This window comes from Manacus vitellinus, unplaced genomic scaffold (assembly GCF_001715985.3).
Source record: "Manacus vitellinus isolate BGI_N305 unplaced genomic scaffold, ASM171598v3 scaffold_23_pilon, whole genome shotgun sequence".
NCBI lineage: Eukaryota > Metazoa > Chordata > Aves > Passeriformes > Pipridae > Manacus > Manacus vitellinus.
The window spans coordinates 7787423-7801408 of NW_021939718.1; the positions used below are offsets into that span (position 1 = coordinate 7787423).

Genomic DNA, 13986 nt, shown 5'->3' on the forward strand with positions numbered 1-13986 from the left:
CTGCTTCCATGAAGTAGCACTATAAATATGCTTACCACACTGGGCAGTCTCTCATGCAATCCAGCTTCCAGGGCCTGGTTATTTATTCTGAGAAGTCCACAAGCCAGCCTCTGTATCAAGGAGTCCTTCTCCAGGTAAGTGATGCACCTGGGATAATTTAGTGGAACCGTCCCCAGCATCAAGCACAGCTTGTCCATAAGTTTTGAAAAGGAGCTCCTGGCTGCATTTATAAGTGAGTTTCCAGAAAGCCAGGAGTTTGGATCTTTAAGAAACAACAACAAAAAAGAAACATCAAGTAGGTTTTTTAGTGTCTTTTGGTGTAATACATGATTCTTTTTCAATTACACAGTATGAACCCTGTAAATATTCTGAAACACAGAATGTTGAATCTGAAACACAGTTCAAACTTTGCTTCGTGAGGACATAAATTCAGGTTACTGAAAGTAACATGATCAAAGAAGAAAGCATCTGCAACTGAATCAAAATAAGGTGGCAGTCTTCTGGTACCAGTTTACTCTTTAGCCCTCTGGGAAATGTGTCACCTTATCTGTCCTGCTACTTCCCTTTATTCACATAAAGTATCCCTCCTTCAATGTCCTTTACTCTGTGACAGAAATGCTACGACTTTAAAATACAAGTTAACAAAGAACCAGGGATGGCAACAGTGCAGATGAACTAAGGGAGCTTATATCAGTTCTCACTGCAAATAAACTCCAGAAGCACTCTCCAGCCTTCTGCCTTCATGACTCTGTATACTGAATAAAATATCACCAATGAAATAAAATTAATCTATTCTACAATACAGCTCTTCAGAGATATAATCCAGAATAGTTTACCTAAAATCCTGAAACTGGAAATTATGTGATCACCCTGGGGTTTTTTTGGTTTTGGCTTTGGGGTTTTTTTTAATATTTCTATCACAAGAATATACTTTTAAAAGTACCTGGTTTGCTAAGGACATCCTGCAATTCAGAGAGGGAACTGATTATTGCAGAATGGAGGTTAGAGCTAGTTAACCAGCCAAGTGCTTCAAGGCAGTCAGCTCCACCTCTATAACCTGTGAAACAGAATTGCAACTATCAATATAACAGGATCACTTAGATATGGCACACTACTATCTCCAGCTCTTTCAGAAATTGACCAAAACTAAGCATATAAGCCACAAACTAGTCAGGACTATTTAGACTGTATTAAACATGCTTTCAAAACTACTGAAACAGAAAAGTAGATGAATCTCTAGTTTGCCAGTCATTTTTGATACCACTTACCCTTTGTGGGGGGAAGCATAAACTGGTCTGATAAAAGAAATGGACAAGTAGACTACATGATCTCCAAAGAAAATTTAGAAGTCCCATACTAATATTCTACATGAATCAGAAACCAACTTTTTGTATATTTTTTAGTAGGAAATAAATATTTAGAAATTATTATTAAAAGAAGAGGAAATATTCTTCCACCAAACATGTTGGTGTTAATGACTTAGGAACATTACAAGATATTTACCACAGCAAAGATGCAGTAGCACCTAATTTTGAAATCCATAACACAAATATCAAGGATACCAAAAAGTGTGAGTTCATGTGTGTAGTTGCAACTTTATTTGCAACGCTCAACAGACTAGGTATTTACTTCTAGGTGAAATTGTGTTGCTCAAGAAATCTAAAAATCATAAATCCAGAAATTATATTTGTTAAAGGATCATTAAATATGTCTTTACACTCTAGTAATAATAATATTGCTCTTTCTTATTTGCTAGCCATGTAATTTAACAGAACATTTATCAAAAGAAGAAAACAATTAGCTTATGTGACACATTACGTCTGCCTTCAGATTCTCCCACACAAACTTGAATCCCATTGCCTCCTTCTAAGCCATTTGTCCAGGTGAAGAGGGAAGTAGAAGACCGGGCTGCAGCTCTGAGTCTATTGGCTGCCAAAACTACAATCACAGCTCTTCGGAATACATAAACCAGGTCTTTGGCTCTCCTTTGTCTTCGTCTGGCTTCATCTTGATTGTTTTCCTCTTCAGCAGGGAAATTATGAACTATAGTCTCAATCCTCTGGTTCAGAAATTCGTAAAAGTTGACCTGATCCTGGAGAAGGTCTTTTTGGGAAGCCATAGCACATAGTCGGTTGTAGAGGGGACACAGGGTACCAGATAACAGTGCACAAGCTGCCAGGAGAGATGAACGCTCCCTCTGAACAGCTGTTAATCTATTTCTCACAGAAATATTTTCATGGGCCAGTTTCTCCTGGGTTTTTTCAAGGGCATACATTCTTTCCCTGTTTTGCTGTGCTGCTGCTTGGTATTCCTGGGATAACAGGGAAAAAAAACCAAAACAAACAAAACCAGAAAAAATGTTAACCTGATCATTTTCACCTAGACAAAAGCTAAAAGAAAATAGTATTTTCACATTCAAATAACATGTTAAAGTAGGAAAAATTATTAGTAATGATGATAAAAGTATTTCTTCTAGTAAACAGTTACAGAATCAGATGTATGAAACCAGATCAATAGTGTGAGGAAAATTTCCAGTCTTCAACAACAAATGGACTCCTGATTTCTGACAACAATCAACTAGTACTGTGATATCTTAGAGAAGGTCCAACAGCGTATGGTTGTCCACAATACAGTTTTATGAGTTAACTTAACAATAGAAAATTACATGCTCCAATTTCAGAAAGAACATTGCTCTACAAAGCAGAAACAAAGGTAGTGTAAGCAAGAGGAGAAGAATAAGGAAGACTCTGGAACATATAATTAGACAGATTAAATACTCCATAAATACATTTTTCAGTGTGCAAAGACTTCCAGCCCCCAAATCTGTATCAAATACAGCATTTTTTGATGAAGTAAAGTTGTAGTAAGTCACAAATAACAAGGCATAACTATTTCCTCTATTTCACAACATTTTTAATTTAAACAGGTGTAAAGAATGTGACTGTAAAGACTGTGAATTGTGGTTGTAGAATAACAGGAAACATTTTAGAATACAAATAACTTGTCTAACAATCAGTGATGACAGTTGTACACTTTTGAACCACTGCTTATTGTAGTATCTGTAAAACAGAGTCCTTTGACACTGTTGAAATCTACCACTGTAGCTGCTAATTGGCTCTTAGGGTCAGCATGTACATACCTACATTTACCCCCAGACACCACATTACTGTTACTCTACAATCTTTGCAAAGCAGACACTGAAAAAGTAACTGCTGCCCTATGCAAGTCTTAAAATAAGCAAATTCAACCTCATAGCTTCAACATTCTCAAAAAAAAAATATCACTAGCAACTATCGACAAAATTAGGCTTCTGAATTAGGGCTGTAGACCAAATTCCTTTCAGAATGCTTTTAAAAAGTCATTTATTTCTTATTAGAACTGAAGTTAATAGTAGCACAAGGTTTTTTGGTTTCTTTTTACTTTAAAGATAAACTAAAATTCCTAAGCAACCTTAAATTGAAAAGGGACTTAAACTACTGAAATAATCCATTAAGTATTCACAAGGAAAAAAAAATCAGAAGTTTACAGTGCCATACCTTTGCTCTTGCGTGAGCTTCAGCAAGGAGACTTGAATATTGCAGTTCAAGATGCTTTTTTTCTTTCTGCCAACAGTGTTCCTGTGCTTTCAACTGTTCAGCTATATTTTGAAAAGCATCTTCTTGGTTCTGCTGAAGATCCCTCATAGTATCAGTTTTGTCCTTGCAAACATGTTCCAGGTGAGATATCTATGTGACAAGCATTTAAAAAGAAGGAATTATTTTATCTCTAAGCACCTTTCTACTTTAACTGTACATATTAAGTTAAGCACAGACTATTCCAGCATAAAGTCTAAACTCTAATTTCTTCAATACATTTATTAAAAGTAAGTAAAATCCTTTCACACCAGATTAATTAGTTGAAACTTACAACAAAACTGAAACATATTTTGGAATAAAGAATTTCATTTACTTTCAGTTTTCCCATCCTTATATCACCTTGCAGACATTTGTTGCCTTCTTTGTCGGAAATCTGAACTGGATGCTTCCCATCTTTCTTTTTTTTTTTTTTTTTAAAGTGCATGAAATTTTGTGCTGTTAAATTATTAGTCCAAGTATACCAGTCCTTTAGAGGTTTGTGATGATTGCAAATAATAACTAAAAAACAGTCCTTAATATTTTTGTTTTGTTTTCTTGTAAAGCAAAGACATTCCAGATTATAATTAAGTACTAAAACAACTTCAGGAAATTCCAGCATACAGAGTGTTTGTCTTCACAAGTAGCTCATTAATTTATGATGTTTCAACAAGCATGGAGGAATTCATTATGTGGTTTAGCACTGCCACTTCCATGCAAATTAAATGTAGGAATAAATCAAGCTAACAGTGGTCTCTAAATGCACACACCTGCACTTTGTTACTAGAAAATATCAACAAGATACTTTCAAGATCGATAACACAGAACTGCAAGAGAAAGATTTTGTTCTCAAGAAAGCAGGTACAACACAGGTAACAACACAGCCCAAAAATCCCAGAAAAGCTGCTAAGTACATGTGGAGGGCTTCAAAGACCTCATAATCACTCTCAATAACAAAACTTAATTAAAAAAGAAGAAACAATAAGACATAAGCCCTACAAACACTAACAACAATATTTACTCCCTTCCCTTTACTCCTCTGCTTCAAAAGAGAAATAGAAATGTGCATCAAATCTACATAATCTGGATTTTATACTACCCCTCTTTAGTAATTTTTGACTGCTGGGCTATTTATTAAATGATGGGCAGATTTAAAACAATTCAGTGCAACCACAGCTCTGTCCTATGCTCAGGCCAGAGGAGTGGTCACAATTCCAGAGGATGAGAAATCTTCCTATGCTTATGGAACTAAATATCTGGGCGCTAAGTCCTGAAATGATGCTATTAGACTGTAGGACTGGGCTGATCAATGGACCTAGAACACAAACTGAAATCCAAAAAAAGAGTGGCATATGTTACTCTCTGGAGCCAGTTAATTTAAAGTCCTAAAAATGCAGGGATTTCTGGAGGGAAAGGCCATGTAAGCTCATTCATACTAAAATCACTCAGAAAACTACAGCTTCTCCCTTAAACAAATACTAGCATGTTTTATAAAAGTAGGTATTTCCTATTGTGTTTCTGAATACAGACAAAATAACCCAAAATTTACAATTAAGCAAAAAAACCACACACTGGCATTCTTCCAAATAGTACCTCTGAAACATAAACACATAATTTAAAGATAGTAATCCTGGAGTAAGTGTGTTTTTCTTCTGAATTATGGAAAAATAAAGACTTGCTTTAAAACTGTAAATTACTATGTTCCTTGAATTGTTTCATCAGTAAGATTAATTTAATTTTTTCTAATTAAGTTCCTGTGGCTAATACTGGATAGTGCTATCAGCATGCCTGGCACAGAAAGTGGAGCTTGGAGACTTCATACAGACTTCAGTCATCAAACTGAGATACAGACAAGCCATAATTAATGGTGTTCAATTATTAATGTCCAAATTCTTTTTGAAAGAAGATGAATATAACTCTTTTTTAATGAGACTGTGGTGTGGACAAATGTCACTGAATTTAGCAGAGGTAGCTGATGCCTAAGGACACTCACCTTGTCTTGAGCCCTCCTGAAGTCTAAGACCAGGGTATCAATATTTTCATACAAGAGGACACAAAGCTCTGACCAAGTCAAACTGTCTATGGGAACTTCTGGTTGCTTTGTAAGCACACAGCCTTCTACCAGATGCTGGTATAAGCTACGGAGAACATGCACTTCCTCCTGAAACAAACAGAAAAAATTAACTGTTGTATCTGAGGAATGTTAGAATCAAAAGAAATCCATTAGGTGTATAATAGGAGCTGCATGTGGCTGAAAACAAAGCCCACAAAGCTCGTTCTCAAACCTTTACAGAATTCCTCAATTCCTTGTTAATGTTTGCAGTCATGCATATTGAAGCCAGAGTAAGAAAACTCTCTAATTAGACAGCATTTTGTAAAAAAAGTATATAAATAAAGTATTTAAACAAAGCCCAGTCCTGCAGGGGTCACAGCCATGACCAGCTACAGAGAAAAACCTCCATGCTATCAGTAGATGCAATTCATTCATTCATGTTAATACTTTCAGGTACATTCAAACTGTACCCACTTCCGACACCTACAAGCAGAAAATTGTCTGACTGGCCTGGCAGCACAACATGCTGTCACTCTGAAGTCTTTCAAAAAATGCTTTTGCTTTGATTATATATGACTACATAACTAGCCAAAATAGGCTTACGACTTCATTAGTTAAATCCCACAAGCCATGTCTCATTCATTTACACTAATTTTAGTCCATAGTATAATAAATTGATGTAAGTTATAAATAAACTTCATCAACAATAGCATGTAGCAGAAATTCCAGCCTTCATATCTTTAGTAAATATATACAACTTAACAAATAGAAAGCTGTATCTTAAACACAACAACAACGAAGACCGTAAACCATTGTTTTATAACAGTACAGTGAGAAACCAACATAAGATTATCAAACTAGAGTGGAAAAGACTTATTTGGGATGTCTAACAATAGCATAAAATATAAGAAAATAGCGAATAGATCAAGAAAGCAGGAGTGGGAAATTAAGGAAAGATAACACACTGACATTTTCACACAGTTTTAGCATGGGTATAGTGAAGGCCAGTAACAGTATATTTAATGTTATCTGTACTCAGGTTCTGCTACAGTCTTCTGCTTTTTCATTTTGAGAAGAAAAACAAAATCTGTCCAAGCTGAGTAAACAAGACTACATACAGGCACTCCTGCTTCCCAAAAGATTACAAAAGTCTTCAGGAAAAATACAGAGCCACCCAAGGTAAGAAATACCTAATCTCATAGGGGACCACTAATACAACTCCTCAGAAAATTATTATTTTTATTACATGTTCAAGACAGTCCTGTGTTTTGAAATTGTTCCAGTAAAACAATTAAAACAATCCCCTCTGTGAATGACAGTTCTTTTAACAGAGACGCTATTTTATGGCGGTTTTTTACCTTCCAGTAACATGCTAATTTTGAGTATACTATTTAATCCTGTTTCCACTACTAGAAACCTTGACCATGAACAGAATTTTGTCCTGCATTCTTGTCAAGTATAACGTACATTTTACTAAGGAACACAAAACAAAAAGGAAAACAGTATCACAGCAATTTCTAGCAAGTGCTTAAGGTTTCTAGCAGATAATTTTCAGCTTGGAATCGTGTTTTGTAGTCATGAATAACAACAATTGCTGTCTGTAGTTAGGGCAGACAGTTGCTTTTATCTTTTTGTATTTCTTTTGTGCCTGATAAAATGACTTTTTTAGGTTAACTAGGAGAACAAATGTCTTTTAACACATTAATATTTGCATGGAAGGAGCTGTTATTCTTCCAGAGGTAAAAGGGGATTTTTTTTTTTTATTTTTCCTCAGTTTATTAATTACCAATCTTCCTGAGCAGTGGATAACACTAAGACAATGGATGGAATAACTCCATCGGCTGCACAGAAGACACCAACAAATCTGAAGACCTTCTGCAGGTCTCTCAATGATTATCACAATGCCTGTCAGCAGCAGGGAACAGACCACATTTACCTTCCACACCCAGAGGTCCAAGAGAGAGAAGAAGGAGAAATTTGCAAGCCAGTACCCAAACAAAGTTTACGTTGCTAAGTGTAGAAATACTGCAAATGCTACCACACAATGAAAGGAGAGAAGATTTTCTAGATATGCTAAGACCTTTCCTTTGTTCCTGCTGCTATGCAATAGGATAGAAAAACTGGGTGTCAATGTTGAATTGGGTAGAGACAGTGGGAAGGTCCTAACTGGTCACATAAGAGGAGAAAGATATCAGAAAATAATCCAGTAAAATACATCCAGTGTGCCAAATCCACACCAAAATAAGGGAAAGGGGAAAAAAAGTTACATGAAATAGAAATAAACAAGTCTACAATGGTAGCTAATAAAACTTGACAAAAAAGTTTGCGTAGAAAGATAGAACATTCTTCACAAGAAATCATAATCCATATCTACCAAATGCTTTCTTGATTAAAGATGCAAACACAACTTACTCATATCCATACTTTTAAAATAACTGTTTTCTGCAAATAACTCTTCAGTTGAATACACAGCATATCACTTAAAATACATTCTCAAATTAGCTTCTTCAAGTTATTGGATATATTTATTCATGTTTTATGAAAAAAAAAAAGGAAAGTAACATAAAACAGCGCAACAAATGCAGATTATTCTCACAGTATAAAAAAGCCTAAACAGTGAGTGCCACAGGCCTTTTGTCTTACCATTTTACTTTCCTCTGGTAACATGTTGGAGCTGCTTTTGGTAAGGTCTAGTTTCCCAGAGAGACCTCTGTTTTCCTTCTTTTCCTCAGTCATCTCTTTCGGTTGCTTGCTTGAGGAGAAATGCTCCCTTTGTAATCTGGAAAGTTTCCACATTAGAACATTTTTATCAAAATTACTTTTGTCATGTGTACTGTGTATTTCTAAAAAATAATCAATAGATATGGCACATATCATGTTAGCATATCATATGCTTCTGAAGTTGCTTGCCTTTTTTAATTAAATGAAGAAACATATATTCCCTCTGAGAAAGACTTCTCAAGAAGTGGTTGTGTTCTTCTCAGTTACCAGGCCTAGTGTTAGATTACCAGTCATGAATTCAACTGATTATTTGGATACAGTTTCTAAATTACATATAATAAACAGAAATGGACTGGCTTCTACACAAACCAGCTAATTTATCAACAGCAGACAGAAAGAAAATCACCAAACTCAAATGTCTTTTTTGTCTGAGTCTTCTCTGACAAGGTCTCTCAAGCATCTATGATCAGGAAAAAGGGCTCACAAAGGAGAAACATTGCTAGCAATAGGTGAGGATTGAGTCTGGGATAACTTCTAAGGGCTCAACCCATAGAAACTGAAGAGGCCAGCTCACCTACACTCAAAGGTTCTGGCAAATCTGGCCAATGGCACAGCAAGGTTTCCCATTATAATTGTGGAAGGTCACAAAAATTGGGGCAGGTCCCTGGCAAATTGGGAAAGGCAAATGTCACACCTGTATTTGGAAAAGGGAAGAAGAAACCAGGGAACTATAGAGCAATTCATTTCAGTCCTGGGAATGTCAAGGAACAAGTCCTTTCAGAACAAAGAAGCTTTGGAGATTCATTAGACAAAGGCTTAAAGACGAACTCATGTGACTCTTCTAGAAAAAGGGAAAATAAATTAGGATGCCAAACTATGGTTTAGGAAAAAAAGCCAAGATCCTGACCCTCTCTGGAGTACAAGGACCACAGCCTTCAAAGGTAAATAAATCAAAGGCTCTTGTACTGTTTCTGAAGGTGTCTAGTGAAAACAATCACTGATATTCACCAATGTTACTGATACTTCAATGTTTCAAAGAACGAAAAGGGCACAGGAAACAGATGAGGCAGTACCCCACATAATTCCCTCCAGGGAACAGAGTATATTGGTGTCCATCTCAGAAAAATCTTGATATGCACTACCTATCTTTGTTGTCCTCTGGAAATTTGGGTGTCCAGACTAACAAAACTGTAAGGATAAGCTGCTTCTGTTTCCTCAAGCTCTCTTAACAAAACCACCAAAACTCAACTGTGTTAACTTTCATGGTAGGGTTTGTATTCTCTGAAATCAGAGAAGACCATTTGCTTTGAAAAAACTCAGTTGGTAGAAGCTCACAAGAGTAATTGCCTAAAGCAACAGATGATTGTAATTAGTGATAAGTAGTGTTTGGATATTAGACAAAAATTATTCTCATATCCAATTAACATTTTTTAAAAGTTCATAAAGTGCAGATTAGATTGTTATGTAAAATTCATGATCCAACAGTCATTCCTCCAAACAAGGCTGTTTTGAACAGAAAGGAGCTTTTTAAAAACAAAACAACAAAAACCTAATAAAATGTCAAATCAATGACAGGTCTTCTCCAGTTCAAGGAAAAACCAAATAACTAGGTATTAGTTTAGAGTTGCCTATGTTGCTGCAAAAACAACTGGACAGAGTGAGATTACAGTTTAACTAATTGATCTTATTTTATTACCATAGGAAATCTTGAAATACACTAATTCAGTTTCCCAGCTGTGAAGACCACAGTCTTCCTGAAGCACCACCTTAGATTACTACCATGGTGTATTTTAAACATTTTCACAAGTTTTTATCATAAAAATTATTTACTTTTCTTTGAGAGGGGAAAAAAAAGCTTTATATTTTTTTATGTGACTCTAAATGGTTTACCTAAATGCACAATTCTACACGCAAACTTCTTCTAGCCTAATTTTAATAAAGAGCTCTAAGGTGCTTAGGTAGCTCAGGTTTGAACTATCCTACTAAAGGCATCTACATAACCATGAATCTGGAATTATTCAGGCCACAAACTTCTTTCCTTGTAGGAAAACCAGTTTCTTTTGTTCTCCACTAATCCTTGCGTGAGAAAGTCAACATAAATACCTATGTATACTGATCCATATAATCCTAGACTGAAAGTGAGGCCAAGTCTGTGTTTTCTAATGTTTTCTATTACCTTGAGTCTCTTCCCATATCCTCACTGCGCACCACTCATTTTTAATCTTCTTAAACTTCCTCTTTCCCTAAATTTCATGAACTACTATCCTCTATTTCACCTACTCAGTTCTCTGTCTTCCAACACCATTCTTCCTTGTGCTGTTTTCTCACCCCAATATATAATTGATTCAGCCAATGAAGACTCAATACTGCACATCCTATATCTACCCAAGTTCCAAAAATCGTCTGTTACCACAGACACAGCAGATTGTGCTGAGTAGGAAAGGCATCCCAAGTAATTTCATCTGCTCTCTCACACTTGATCCCCTTTTCTTTTTTTTTTTTTTTACCAATTAAAGATTTCTACACTTATTCAAATGATGAAAACAAATATTAACCACTATAAATGATACATAACTTCTTGACAGTATCCTTAGCTATTCATGTAGCTCACTGAAGTGGAAAACAATGTTTTTGTAATAATACAAGTGGATATAGAAAACCCATCTCTTTAAACCTGCCAGATATGTTTTCCTACACTTCTCCCAAACACCACTAGAGGGCGAACCCCATCATAATTATTTTCAGCATTTTTGCTTTGACAAGTGGCCTGTAAGATTACTGGTATGGACCTGTTATTAATGGATTGCCAGGTTCTAAACCTTTGTCTTGGTTTGGCAAATTGCATTAGATTGTGTTGTTTTCTACTGAATGAAATTATAGGGAATGTAAACTATAAGTGGTACTCAAGCTGTCTACTGCCATTTTACAATGGCTTTAGAGGAAAACTTACACGTTTTGTTCCCTCTCATGTGCATTTGCTGAGTTTCTGAAATCTCTCTTCATATTTTGTAACACTGAAAGAGCTTCTGCTGAGTTGCCCTTTTCTGAATTCAAAGCTTCTTCGAGTTCTTGAATTCTTAACTATCAAGTGATAAGAAAGCATTTTAAAGCAAGTCAGGAAAAACTAAAAAGGTCTTCAATACTGTTTTCTGTTCTGTTCTGCTTTACAGGCAACTATATTCTATAAATTCTATACGGAAGTATATACACAGAAAGCATTAAACGCATGTATTAATATGGATGTGTTAATGCACATAGTTCAAAAATCCTGTCTGGATTTTCCTGTTTTCAGTTATTAATATTACTGAATTTTCTGGGGGAATTCTATTTTTAAAATAGATACACGAAAGTGTGGGATTAACAATAAAGACTAAACTTCCACTCAGAACAAAGCACACATGGAGCTTGTTAATGTATACAAACAAGGAAGAAATCTTACCAATTATTTACCCATAAAATATAAGTCTCTAACTACAAAGAATGTTACCATCCCAGTTCCTTTGTAGGTTGCAAAAGTAGAGAGAAAATTAAGAAAAGGAAATTATTTCTAGTTGTTTATTCGTGATTTCAAAAATTTAAGTGCCTGTACATAGAGAAGGCCATAAGAATAAGAAAATAACTGACAGAAGAATGGCAATACTTATTTTTGCTCCTCAGAAAATAAGGAAAAAAAAAAACACTGAAATTACCTTTTTTTCTTGCTTAGTTTTTTAAAAATCCAGTGTGAAGTGCTTGTTAGTTAGTATGAAATAGTCAAGCAATCAACATTAAGCTTTTTCACAATTTTTTTAAAATAAACCCTAATTGCTTTACTGGGTCAATATAGGAGGCAAGTCCAGAAGATGCGAGCGAGGCATCCCAGAAGAAGTAGTCCAGGACATGCACAGGAGTCTGTATTCCCATTGGTTACTTGGTCACGTGTTCCCAAGGGGATAAAAAGGCACTACCATTTGAAATAAAGCCCTTTTGGCTGCAACCCAGCTAGGAGTCGGACTGCTTTTATTTATTGTATTAATAACCCTACACATGGCTTCCGACTCAGGGGCTAGAACCTATATTAGGACCCAAATTAAAAAACCCTTGTAGCAAGAGAATCAGTAGATTTCGGAACGTGTTCGTTGCAGAACATGGGAATCTTTTACCAAAACAAATTTAGATGTCTTAGAAGTGTCAGTTCTCAGCTGGTACTGAGAGATGCAGATTAGCAATGAGCTCAGAAGAATAATAGGGAAAAGTGCATGGAAACAGAGAAGAAGAAAAAGAAGAATAGAAGCCGAGAGATCAGGACAGCAGCTGCGGCGAAAAGTGGAGAGGAGCCAACAACCACATGAGTGGGGGTCGGAGCAGCGGGAACCGGGAGCGGCAGCATAAGCAGCCAGCACCTGGCCCCCCCATGGCAGGGGCCACTCCCGAGCAGCGACTGCAGGGACCACCACTCAAAAAGCCAAGCAGGGGAGCCATACCACTCAGCTGGGACCCTGTCGCTGCTGCTGCTGCCGCTGCAGACGCCACCACTGCAGCCGTCGTTGCCGCCCGCCCCACGCGCTGCGGGACCCCACGAGCCCCGCACCGCTGCTGTCGCCAAAGCGCCAAGCACCAAGCACCGCGACCATGCGGACCGCCACTGCCGTGGACCGCTGCAGTGACCACTTCCCGCGCACCACATGAGCCCCCTCGCCCACGCCACTGCCAGACACATAGCAGTTGCCACAGGATCCCACCACCACCCGGACCACCATGCTAATCCACCAAGCGGAGAAGCCGCACAGACCGCCACTGCTGCCGCCTCCGAATGCAGCCCCGCATCGCATGAACACTGCCACTGGGAATTGCCGCACGCCGCCATGCCGCCGAGACTTCACCACCGACGGAGCTGCCGTCGGACCTCAGTGCCACACCAGGAGCGACCCAGTCGCCTGCAGCAGCTGGAGAAGCAGCAGCAGAGACCCAGAGAGCAGCAGCTGCCGCAGGGAGCACCGGAGTGGAAAAGGAACCACGAAAGATCAGCCAAGCTGGAACCAAAACCGCAGTCAAACAGGACCACACACACGTGGAGCGAAAAGTGGCCAGAGTGAGATAATATCTCTCATGGGAAACATAGTTTCTATGGAAATATCTCAGGATACAGAAGCATTAGCTCTCCTACTGAGACCTTATCACATACAGACAACAAGGGCTGAATTAACAGACCTGGTGCAATGGATTAGATCTGTGGCGCCAGAGCTGCCGCTTGTAGAAGCCTTACACATAGAGATCTGGGACAAAATCGGAAACCGCATGAGACTAAAAGCCCAGGCAGGAGACCACCAAGCTAATAATGCCATTCCAGCCTGGACAATAATAATGTCTACCTTACACAGAGCCCATAAGCGAATGGGACATTGACCCCACTCTAACACACAGACCCCCAACCAGGCTGCTAGCCGCTGCCCAAATCCCATACACAAACTGGGGGGAACTCACCAGAGATAACCCGAATATATATAGATCCAAGGGATTCGCTGAGGAAGGGAGGAAATCAGGCCATGGGTCAGGCACTGGTAGCCATGGGAGCGCGAGTCGCAGGGAGGGAACAGAGCCTTTAACGCGGGAATCCAGCCC

General features: G+C 37.8%; 1 protein-coding gene across 1 annotated transcript in view; it reads right to left on the minus strand.

Annotated features, from left to right (window-relative positions):
* Positions 1 to 13986, minus strand: part of LOC103757558 (coiled-coil domain-containing protein 171-like) — a 42758-nt gene that overhangs the window by 13297 nt on the left and 15475 nt on the right. Inside the window, exons 6-12 of the mRNA XM_029959969.1 lie at positions 11336 to 11466; positions 8308 to 8443; positions 5605 to 5772; positions 3537 to 3725; positions 1819 to 2311; positions 944 to 1057; positions 36 to 262 (exon numbers count right to left, since the gene is read on the minus strand). Coding sequence (XP_029815829.1) covers positions 36 to 262; positions 944 to 1057; positions 1819 to 2311; positions 3537 to 3725; positions 5605 to 5772; positions 8308 to 8443; positions 11336 to 11466 — 1458 coding nt within the window. The remainder of the gene's footprint in view (positions 1 to 35; positions 263 to 943; positions 1058 to 1818; positions 2312 to 3536; positions 3726 to 5604; positions 5773 to 8307; positions 8444 to 11335; positions 11467 to 13986) is intronic.